The sequence below is a fragment of the Bison bison genome, unplaced genomic scaffold (genome assembly GCF_000754665.1).
Source record: "Bison bison bison isolate TAMUID 2011002044 unplaced genomic scaffold, Bison_UMD1.0 scf7180017864352, whole genome shotgun sequence".
NCBI lineage: Eukaryota > Metazoa > Chordata > Mammalia > Artiodactyla > Bovidae > Bison > Bison bison.
Window position 1 is genome coordinate 1,690,123 of NW_011494924.1, and position 12,043 is coordinate 1,702,165.

A 12,043-nucleotide genomic window follows, 5' to 3' on the forward strand; every position below is an offset into this window, starting at 1 on the left:
TGCAACTGTGGGGTAGTTTGAACACTCTTTGGCATTGCCTTTCTTTCGGATTGGAATGAAAACTGACCTTTTCCAGTCCTGTGGCCACTGCTGAGTTTTCCAAATTTGCTGGCATATTGAGTGCAGCACTTTCACAGCATCATCTTTCAGGATTTGGAATAGCTCAACTGGAATTCTATCACCTCCACTAGCTTTGTTCGTAGTGATGCTTTCTAAGGCCCACTTGACTTCACATTCCAGGATATCTGGCTCTAGGTCAGTGATCACACCATTGTGATTATCTAGGTCGTGAAGATCTTTTTTGTACAGTTCTTCTGTGTATTCTTGCCATCTCTTCTTAATATCTTCTGCTTCTGTTAGGTCCATACCATTTCTGCCCTTTTTTTTTTTTTTTTTTCATTTCTGTCCTTTATCAAGCCCATCTTTGCATGAAATGTTCCTTTGGTATCTCTGATTTTCTTGAAGAGATCTCTAGTCTTTCCCATTCTGTTGTTTTCCTCTATTTCTTTGCATTGATCGCTGAAGACGGCTTTCTTATCTCTTCTTGCTATTCTTTGGAACTCTGCATTTAGATGTTGATATCTTTCCTTTTCTCCTTTGCTTTAGTTAGTCACTCAGTTGTGTCCAACTCTTTGTAACCCCAAGGACTGTAACCCACTAGGCTCATCGGTCCATGGAATTCTCTAGGCAAGAATACTGGAGTGGGTAGCTATTCGCTTCTCCAGGGGATCTTCCTGACATGGAGATTGAACCTGGGTCCCCAGCATTTCAGGCAGATTCTTTACTGTCTGAGCTACCAGAAAAGCTGGCCTCCTTGCCATCCCTCAAGTAAGTCAAACATGCTCCTACTTCAGGGCTTCACATCTGCTATTCTCTCTGCCTACAATGGTCTCCTACTAAATAATCACAGAACTGGCTCTCATACTTCATTCCAGTTTTCAAGAACTTTCCTGACCACTATCTAAAACAGCAGCCCCTGTCATCTTTACCTGCTTTATTTTCTTTCAAAGTACTTACTGCCACCTGCATCTTGCTTATGTATTTACTGTGTCTCCCTTCACTAGAAAACAAGTTTTTGAAGGCAAGAATGCTGTCTTGCTCACTATTGAGCCCCACTGCCTAGGATAGAGTGAGGACACAGTAAATGTTTAAAATATAATGGATAAATGAACAAATCAATCTCACTCTCCTGCATAAGTTCAGGTCTTCATCATCTCTTACATGGACCATTATCTCAGCCACTTTCTTGTGTTTCTCTGATTTAAGTTCTCTTCCTTTCAATCCACCGTCCCTACATAAAACAAATCAAGTCATATTCACCTCCTGCTCAACTAGATAAAGTCCATACTTCTTAACATGAACTTCATGGTATGCCATGTATCTTCACCTCCAACTGCGCAACAAAAATCTGATCTTCTTATTTCCCCAAATGGGATGATCTGGGGGTACTTCTTGAGATAAAGACACACATTAAATAACATTACATCACCAAGTTGGAAACGTATTCCCTTTGGGGTTCATTCACTTTTAGTCCTTTTTATAATAGAAAGGACTACATCCCAGTCTAGTCTCTAACATCTCTAATCTTTTTCTTTAAGAGAGAGCAGACCTCAGAACCATCTGTGGGCAAAAACATCTAACTAAAACCTAAAAAATCTGATTATTTTTATAGCTGTTTACCATCTGTTTGTGGCAAATGATGCCATTTTTCCATTTGTGGTTATAAGATTTACTTCTAAAATACACTTAGGTGAAAAGGGAAGTCCATTTGTAGGCACACGTTATGTAAATAATGCTTTAAATGGCATGCAAATGTGGCAAAAGTCATGAAGGTACTGGATAAATTCTGGAGTTTGGGAAACCATGTCTCTAGTTCAGCTGGCCTCTTGCCTGCTCTCTGAACCATTTTTTTCTGTCTTTGCCCAAGGTGTACCCCCCTCCCCCTGGTCCAGAATGTTCTTTACCTCCACATGCCAAATTTCAGCTCATACATCAAGGCCCAGCTAGTTGTTACCTCTTCCATAAAGCCTTCCAGAGCCCTCAAGTGCGTGAACTTTCCCTTCACCAAGCCTCCACTCTCCGTATCCTTAGACTTGTGTGTCCTTCCAGGGAGGGCTGGAATGAGCACCCCTCACCCCCACAGTAACTTAGTAACCAGATAGTAACTCTATCTGGTCTCGATAGAGACCAGAATATAGTAGTTGAGCAATATTCATTTTCAAGGAACTGACCTCATTACCTATCAGCTGGGATCCAAGGGACATTGGGCAACTACAGGGTGTAACTACTCAGTCCAGGAGATACCAAGAGCCATGAAGTAAAAAACTGTATCTGATATTGGTTCTGCCATTTATTGGTTTACCTTTGACTAATTAATAACCTCTGTGAGCATCAGTTTTTTTTTATCTGTAAAATGGGGAGATTGAACAAGCAAGGACCATGTCTCATTCAATTCTGTATCCCTTTTGGACTAGCATAATACATTGTGCTAATAAAAACTTCTCAAAGGTACACATACTTCCCCAGTTATGAAATTAAGCGGGGTCCAAAATTAAGCACCCATCCTTCTTAGAGGAAAGTCTGTCTCCTCACCATAATCTGTAAAGTCTTTGATCTGGCCCCTGCCTGCTTCTCTGATCTTATCTCACCCTCACTAACCCTGGTTTCCTTTCTACTCCTAAACCACCAAGTCCATTCCTGCAGTGAGTTCTTTGTATTTGTTCCCTTGGCCTACATTCCTGCCACAGTTCTTCTCCTGGTAGCCTCCTTCCCACTCTTCAAATCTCAGCTTAAATGTCACCAAAGAGAAAGCTTCCCCAGTCATGGAGTCAGTCATATATATCATCCTGCTTTAATGCTCTGTGGAGAATTTATTTCACTTTTTCATGTTTCCTTATTTTCCTGTAAGCCTGTAAATGCAGTGTCCCCAGCACCTAGGATAATACCTGGCACACAGTAGGTATTCAGAACAACTGTTGAAGGAACAGTTTGCAAAATGAACAACTATATCTTATTTTACAAATGAGAAAACTAAGGCTCAGAGTGGAGACCTGCATTTTGCAAGGCCACAGACAGGAAACGACAGGGTAGATTTCAATTCCCAGACCTTTCACTGTTCTGATAGGAGTTGGTCGAAAGAAACCTGACTTTCACTGGCGGGGAGCTGGTGCCGGTTCGGGAAGGGGCACCCTTGGGAGGAGCCCCTTTCTCCACCCTGCCCTGTGCCCACCCCATGGGGACCTTTGCTCTTCACTCACTGTCCACCTGCAGGAGGTTGGTCTGCAGGTCTGGGTGCAGGCGACCACGGGCCAGGCTGTCACTCAGGTTCCGGTTCAAGGTCAGGACGTTCAGCAGTACCTGCAGGCAGCCAAGGGGCAGAAGTCAGGGCTGTCCCAGAGGTGTAGGTTCAGGCCTCCACAGCCCTTGCTCCTGGTCCAGACTCCTTAGTATTTGAAACATTTACACCAGGAGTGTCATCTGAGTTTCTGAACAGCCCAAGAAGACAGCCAGGCCTGTGATGACCGTCTCCATTTCACAGAGGGGAAACCAAGGGCCAGAGAAGAAAAGGGATTCATTCCAGAGTTTGGAAAGAACTAGGGAAGAGGCACCACTAGCGCCCAGTCTCCTTTAATACAAGCCGCAGCTCTCCTCCCTTCTTCTTGGCCAGGAGAGGGCTAGTAGATGGGAGTGGTCTAGGGTACACGAAGTGTGAGTAGGCTCATCAATCAAATTGCCTGCCCATCCTTTTTTTTTTTTAATTTAGATTGGAGGATGATTGCTTTACAATGTTGTGTTAGTTTCTGCTGTACAACAATGTGAATCAGCTGTAAGTATATATGTATCCCGTCCCTCTTGAGCCTCCTTCTCCCCATCCCACCCCTCTAGGTCATCACAGAGCACCAAGCTGAGCCCTCCCAGTGTTTTACATAGAGTAGTGTGTGTGTATATATATACACACACACACACACATATATATATATCAGTACTACTTTCTTAATTCATTCCACCTTCTTCCCCTACTTGCCTGCCCATTCTTACTAAATTGAACTTAACTTCTCCGGGTCTCAGTTTCCTCATCTATGAAACAGAAGTAAGGATTCCTCCCAAAGTTGAGAAGGTTATAAGGTTAACACATATAACACTGCCTGTCACTTGCTAAAAGCTCCATGAATGTTAGCTATTGGTTATTATTTCCATTTTACAGATGAGGAGACTGAGATTCAGAGAGGTTAAGTGAATGCCCCAACACCACACAGTTGGAAATTAGCAGCACTTAGGATGGGGCCCACCAGGGTCTGATTCCAAAGCCCAGGTTTGTTAACTCATCATCTGCCAAAGTACAGGTCTGGCACATTAAACAGATGCTCAAGACCTTCATGGAACTTAGTGAGATATTTTAGAAGGGAGCAGGCCCTCCCTTTCAAAATCAGACCCTGAAGAGGGCTGCTTGTTATTCGGATATTGACTAGAGGCACAATGGGACTTGACATTGACAGAACCCAGGCAGCCCAGATGCTCTCTGACCTCTCAGTTCTACTGACCCTGTGATTTCCCTGAAACCTGGGATGACATGGAGCTTCAGGGCTCCATTTTTACTAAGAATGATGTAGTTCATGTCCCCAGCGCTCAGGAGGGGACTGCCACAAAGCAGCCTCAGCCCATGTTTGCTGCGTGAGGACTTCCCTGGTGGTCCAGTGGTTGAGAATCATCTGCCAATGCAAAGGGACACTGGTTTGATCCCTGGTCAAGGAGAATCCACATGCAACTAAGGCAGTGTGCCACAGGTACTGAGCACATGCTCTGCAGCTGGAGAGCTGCAAGTACTGAAGCCAATGCCTAGAGCCCATGCTCCACAGCAAGGGAGGCCACTGCAGTGAGAGGCCCACACACCACAGGGAAGAGTGGGCCCTGCTTGCTGCACCTAAAGAAATCCTGCACACAGCAGCAAGGACCCAGCACTGCCAAAAATAAACGTGCTTAGTTGCTTCAATTGTGTCCATCTCTTTGCGACCCCATAGACTGTAACCTGCCAGGCCCTTCTGTCCATGGGATTCTTGCAGCAAGAATACTGAAGTGAGTAGCCATTCCCTCCTCCAGGGGATCTTCTCGACCCAAGGATCGAACCCACATCTCCTGCATTGCAGGTGGATTCTTTGGTGCTGTGCCACTGGGGAAGCCCCCCAGAATAAATAAACAAGAGACGAGGACAAGTCAGAGACATGAGGGGCATCCACAGCCCGGGTCACAGCTTGACTCCTGGCCATGAAAGGCCTACCTGGGGGAACCTCACCTGGGTCAGGCCGCTGAGGCCCCGGGCAGCTCCATTGGCCCCCAGGGCAAGGTAGGTTCCACAGAGTCCTTCTGCTGGCCGGACCACAGTGGGCAGCAGAAAAGACAGTGGCCGCTTCCCTGGCTGCACCGAGTTCTCCTGTTGTCAGAGATCACAGGGGAATAAGAGGTGGACCAAGACAGGAAAGGCTTACTCCACCACTCTTCCAACATCTCTCCCTCTCCTGAACCTTCCACAGCCCCAGTTTTCATGGGGACCGCCCATTCCCAGGCCACAGTTTGCTGTTTGTGAAATGGGCAGGGTCCTTGGATAACCAAGGTAGATAATGGATCCCCTGAACTATGGAGCTGCTAGGGGGCTACCATGGGTGGCGGGAGAGGGATCAAGCCCAGAAAGAAGACCGTGAGAAGGAACAGATTCATCCCCACCCTGGGCGTCTCTATCTGTCTTTATCCTGCTGGGACCCAGCCCGCAGGATGCTAAGAACACTGCTCTCACAACAGATAATAATTCATATGTCTTTTCTCTTTGGGTCCCTCTTCAGCGCCCCTTCAGTGCTCAGCATCACACAGTCAGAGACCGCTAATTCTGCAAAGTACCCAAAGCATCCCAAGGTGGCCAATATCCTCACTATATAGTAGGTGAAGAAACTGAAGCTCAGAGAGGGGACAAGATTTTCCTCGGGTCACACAGTGAGACGGTGGCAAATGGGATGAGGTTTCTTGGGATCCACCAGGCTCTAAGCCCTGGACTTGAGCTGGGGAGGAAGTGGATACCTTGTTTAGCTGTTTTTCTTGATAATATAATTTCCTAGAAGAAGTGGGGAGGGAGGGGCAGTCATGCCACTGCACCTTCTACCTAGATCTCAGGGTCCCCAGGGGAGAAAGGAAGCGAGGCCCTACCAGGCTGGGTGCAGGGTGGTTAGCAGTCCTGTTGGGCCAAGAGAAGTCCAGCATCTGGCTGTTGAGCAGGATCCCCGAGGGGGTGATGAGGCCACTGCCAAAGGGTCTGTTCAGGGAGCTGGGGACAAAGGTCAGGGCCAGGTGAGCCCTGAGCCTGCCCTTATCCTACCCAACCCCCACCTCCTTCCTGGTCCCAGTGATCCTTTGTTCCAGGTTCTGATTTGAGCCGGCATACCTGACCATGGCCACAATGAAGTCATCAGGGCCCATGATCAACACCTGGGCAGCCGTGGGAGCCCCATTGAGCTCATAGATGGGCAGGAGTGGGACAGGGGCTGCCTGGGAGTCATTGATCTGGCCCCGGAAGTAGGCAGCCTCCACTTTGCTGAAAAGATAAGAAGTAGGAGATGAACACACACTGGGTGCTCTTTACCCCCACCTACCACACTTTGTGGAGTCTCTTTGTGCAATTATTTGATTAATACCTGCTTCCCCCAGCCCCTGCCCCACTACTGAACTGTTAGGTCTATGAGAACAGAAGTTCACTTATTCCTGGCATATTGCAAATAAACAGGAAATAGTTATTGAATTGAATGAATTTATTTAGATGTTATTCAGGTTTTTCTGGAAAAAAGAAGAAAAGCTCCTTCTTCCCAGGTGGCACTAGTGGTAAAGAACCTGCCTGCCAATGCAAGAGATACATGAGATGCGGGTTCAATCCCTGGGTCAGGAAGATCCCCTGGAGGAGGGCATGGTAACCCATTTCAGTATTCTTGCCTGGAGAATCCCATGGATAGAGGAGCCTGGCAGGCTACAGTCCATGGGGTTGCAAAGAGTCAGACATGACTGAGCAACTTTCACTCGCTAGGATCAAGAAAATTTGAGAGCTGTATGAAGTAGGCCACCTTGTTGTACAGATGGGGAAACCGAGGCACACAGTGAGGCAACTTGCGTCACACTGTGAGCTGGGGTTGAGCTGACATTTACTTGGGACTGCAGGCCTTACTGCTCCACCAGCTGCTTCACCTGATCCTTTCCCCACACCTGCCGCCACCTCTGTAGTACTCAGGGTCCTGCTCCTGGGGGCCCACCTGAGCATGTCATCCATGCTCTCAGTGATGGTAGAATCGTAGATGGGATCTCCCAGTCTGCTGGCCAGAGCTAATGCAATCTTCAGGGTCTGTAAACAGAGCAGGTGTGTGAAGAGGCTGCCAAGCCCCTCCCAGCACCCACACCAGGATCTTCCTGTGTGAGGAAACTTGGAGGTGATTTAGTCAGGCCTTATGGCAGCACCCCATCCCCCGACTCTTGTGTCTCCAGACCCAGGTGGAGCGAAGGGGTCAGCTTTACCTCTGCCACCCAGTGAAGAGCCTGCTCCCGGGATACCAGGCTGGTGAGATTGAAGCCCTCGAGGATGTTGAGAGCACTGATGAGGGCAGGGCCTGTGTGTGGGGGTCGGGGACTGAGAACCAGGTGGCCTGAAAGGACAGGAAATGACCAATGGCAGGGGAGGGGTCAAGGCCTCTCCACATCCCACCATCACACAGACTTGAGACTACTGCACTGAACCTCCTCATCAGATAGGGAAACTACACTGAGAGGCAAAGGGGCACACCCAAGTTCACATGGTGAGTCAAGTGCTGGGCCAGAACGTTTGTCTTTTGTTTCCTCTTAAGAGGAAACTAAGGCTCAGGAAAACAGTGAATTGCCCAGAGTCACACTGCAATCCATTGGCAGAGCAGAGACAGGGATTCAGATGTTCAGACTTCTGGTCTACCATATGTCTCCTTTCAGTTCCTCCCTCAGGGCCCCTGCTGGTCCTACTCTTGACACTTCTTGGAAATAGCAAATTTCTCTTCCAATTTGAGGTCTCTGGTATTAGATGTTTGGATATCAAAAGAATAATAATACCTGACAGATAACACTAATTAACTCATTTAATCCTCATAATGGGTACTGTTATCATCCCCCCATTTTACAGGTGAGGAAACTGTAAAATGAGGCAGCTGGTCCAAGGTTATAAGAGGTAAGGAGAGCCCAGAGTACTCAAGGTACTGGCATTTCCAAGAGAACCTAGTCTGGGGAGGGCAAATGGAAATCAAATATGACACATCCAGTGCCCACTCTGTTCAGGGCAACTTCCAACATCATCTCATCAACTCCTCTTGGTATCCTGAGAGGCAGGTGCTATTATTATCTCCCTTTTAAGGAAAGAAACAAGGCTCAAAGAGGGAAGTGCCTTGTTTAAGGTGAATGGCACAGCTGGTACCCAAAACCAGGTCTTCTGGCTCCAAGGCTATGCTCATCCATTGCTCAATATTCCACCCCTTCTGGCAGAGGAATCAGGCCTAAGAGATTGAGGCCTGGAAACCTGAACACAGAAGCAGCCTCTGCTGGAGCTTGAGGTGATCTGGGCCTCCTGAGGAGAGAAGACCTAAGGGCCTTCTGAGGAACCCCGGAGCCCTCCACTTTGGGTTCAACAAACATGGAGTTCACCTATGTCATAAGCTTGATTTTTGGGGTTCCTCATTGGTTTTGAGTTTGGTAGGCTCAGTTCCTTTCCTCTCCAGGGCCTCAGTTTCCTTTTAGCGCAATGAGGAGGTGGGCCTCTGACTGTCTGGAAGAGTTTGTTCTAGCACGAAGCTAAGATGGATACTGATCTTAAGGACTCATCTTAGGAAGTACAGGCAGTGACAGAGGGGCTGGGGAGGGGGCTGAGACGACACAGAACCCAAATCAAGAAAACCCATGGCCAGAACCCCAAACCCTAGGCTTCAGCCTTTGACCAGACCTCCCTCTCCATCTCCTAAATATTTGGGGTAACTGATCCCACGACTACTTCAGAAGGTAGGCTGGCTCTGGCTTGCTTCAACGGTTGGCTGCTTAGGCAGCTCATTGCCTCAGTTTATCTTTTGTGAAATGGGGAGGAGCCACTAGGCCAAAAGGATGTGGCCATGGACTGGGAGGCTTCTCCTCAGTGGGGACCCTGGGAGCTGAGGGAGAGGTCACCTCTGTACACGCCACACACAGGCTTCTCCAAGAGGGCACTGTAGTTGCTGAAGTCCTCCTCAGTTATGACGCCTCCTGCGTGCTGAGCCTGGAGAGGAGAGAATGACCCCCCCACCACCGTGAGTCACACACCACACTGGGAGCATGCAGTGTAGCTTAAGGTATATGTTTGGATCACACACAGATCAAATGTTTACAAATTTTGTGCCTTCTGCAATTCCCATCATGAGCTTTAGTGGCTACGCGAGGAAAAAGCACTGACATAAGCACCCAGTGTGTGCCAGGTGGTGTGCTGGATACGATCTATGAGTGACCTCCTTAGCCTGGCATCCAAGGCCCTTTGTGACCTGGCCCTTGCCTACCTCTCCCACTTCACGTCCTGCTGCTCCCCAGTGAGCTCTGTACAGCAACCAGTGGCCTGCAGGTGCTGGACTCGTGACTCTATGTCTTTGCACATACTGCTCCCTGCCTATGTAGAAAGATTTTCCACTTACGGCAGCACTTGCCTAGGAGCTATCAAAGCTGAATTCTGTATTTCGCTACAATCAACTAAAGTCACTCCAAAATCATGAACTGTGGATGACCCTGGTAGTAACAGCCCTTACTGGACATAACTGAGCACTCCACTGACCAATGATCCAATCTTGTACAAACCTATGGGCTCATTCTATCCAACATGCTATTTTTTAATCCTAAATTACCATAACCACTAGGAATCCCCTCCTTTTTTTTTTTTTAAGTACTTTTTTTAGAACTTGAAACCTCTGGTTTCTAAACTACCCTCAGTGACCTACACATTGAATTTCTTGGCTTTGTCTGATAAGTTAATAAACTCAACTGTGGGAAAGCTCTGATGGTCTTTTGTTAGACTTTTGCTCATTCCTTTCTCCACCACCAGGAGAAGATATGCAACCCAGAAATCAGGGCATTTCTTTTCCATGCCACTGTGATTGGTTTGGGAATAGACCCATAATGGGCCAATGAGACCTAGCCTTGAGGCTTTGCTAGAACTACTGGAGTGAGAAGGCTCTTTCTCTGGGATGGCTTGCTGGAAGGATGGCTAGTGAAGAGCAGGTGTGGAAAGGATCTGACAGAGAGTGACTTCAAATAGAGGAAAATAGAGTTGTGAGACGGAAAAAGAGAGAGACTAAGTATGGATGGAGCCCCTGGACCCAGGAGATCTAAAGCCAGTACTCTGCTGGGCTTTCCAGGGAAATCCATTTGAGATGGGTGTCTATCACCACATCCATAACACCAGTGCCCAGCACTGAGGCTGGCACAGAGCAGGTGCTCCATGTATGTAGAATGAATGATGGGTCTGTTTAATTCCCACCCCCAATGAACAAATGAGAGAATCACTCAGTTGGTCCCTGAATCCTTATCTAGAACATAATTTTCCATTGGTGGTTTTGAATTATCAACAATAGTCCAGAATCTATTACTGCTTCAGACTAAGACTCTTTGGAGTAAGTTGGTAAGCCCTTGTGTCAATCTTCCCTAATCCTGAGAGTCACCAGTGATGACTGTGTCTCCCTAGAAAACCCAGGGAGCAGGGTGGGACTGTGGGCTCAGGGAAGCTGAGGCTGATCCTGGGACCCCACTAAGCCTGGGAGGGCCAGGACAGCCCACTGTACAGGTTGGTCCCAACACTGGGGAGCTCAAAGATACCCCTCTCAACCAAGACAAACTATTCTCGTCACCCTAGGAGGTTCTTTGTGCCTCATCCCAGTCAACTCCTCCAATCCCCAAACCACTGATCTGATTCTGAGGTTAGTTAGTTGCAGCTATTCTAGAATTTCAAGTGAATGGAATCCCCAGTAAACACATGTAGAAAGAAAGCGCGGAGCAAGGGGGAAGAGGACTTCCCTAAAGTAGGGTCCTCCGAGGCAGGGCGGGGGTTGGGGATGTGCTACAGGTGCTTACCTCAGCCACCATCTCCAGCGTGAGGTTGCCACCTGCGTAGAAGGCGGCGGGGCCGTAGGTGCCAAGCACCTCCAGCACGGCCGCCAGGTCAGGCCGTCGAAGCAAGGAGCCAGGTAGTGGTGGGTGGCCCATCGGCAGGAACGTCTCACGGAAGCGGTCAGATGCATTGGGTGGCGGCTGTTCGGCCAGGGCTTGGGCTGCAGGCAGGGACGCGCAGCTAGGCTGGGGGCGTAGGGACTATACGCGCAACAGGTAGGGTGGATGAGGGCTGAGAGGTCGGCCGTAAGACCTCAGGCCCCTCCAGGAGCCTGTTACCGAGGAGGTGGGTTGTATATGAACCCCTCCCAGATCCCCTGATTTGAGACTCCCTCTCAGAGATGTTGCCCACTGGTAAAGAATCTGCCTGCCAATGCAGGACAGGCAAGAGGCACAGGTTGGATCCCTGGGTCAGGAAGATCCCCTGAAGAAGGGAATGGCAACCCACTCCAATATTCTTGCCTGGAGAATCCCATGGACAGAGGAGACTGGTGGGCTACAGTCCATGGGGCTGCAAAGAGTCCAACAGGACTGAAGCGACTGAACACACACACACACACACACACACACACACACACACATACAGTGAAGATACCAGTGGTGTGGGGAGGGGGGTCTGAGGAGCCAATCGGAAGAGAAGCACTTCCTGGCTTCGGACCCAAATCACAGAGGTTTCCTCTCCCCTCTCCATCAACCTCATGCCTTTCCCTCCACCCCCAGGCCCCACTGACCTAGATCATGGGTCACGTTGAAGCCATCTTGGGCCACAGCTGCTGCAAAGGCCAGGACTTGGGACCATGGCAGCCTGGGGGAGCCGGAGAGCAGGGGGTGGAGGAAGTCCTGGGGGAAGGAAGAGGGGTCCTGGGGGGGAGGGGGGTTCTTG

At 48.8% G+C, this 12,043-nt stretch overlaps 1 protein-coding gene across 1 annotated transcript in view; it reads right to left on the reverse strand.

Moving 5' to 3' along the window:
- The window catches only part of GGT7 (gamma-glutamyltransferase 7), a 23,995-nt gene that overhangs the window by 3,133 nt on the left and 8,819 nt on the right, over nt 1-12,043 (reverse strand). The window contains exons 6-14 of the mRNA XM_010854887.1: nt 11,892-11,965; nt 11,125-11,321; nt 9,202-9,289; nt 7,543-7,670; nt 7,284-7,372; nt 6,428-6,577; nt 6,193-6,310; nt 5,291-5,428; nt 3,258-3,357 (exon numbers count right to left, since the gene is read on the reverse strand). Coding sequence (XP_010853189.1) covers nt 3,258-3,357; nt 5,291-5,428; nt 6,193-6,310; nt 6,428-6,577; nt 7,284-7,372; nt 7,543-7,670; nt 9,202-9,289; nt 11,125-11,321; nt 11,892-11,965 — 1,082 coding nt within the window. The remainder of the gene's footprint in view (nt 1-3,257; nt 3,358-5,290; nt 5,429-6,192; nt 6,311-6,427; nt 6,578-7,283; nt 7,373-7,542; nt 7,671-9,201; nt 9,290-11,124; nt 11,322-11,891; nt 11,966-12,043) is intronic.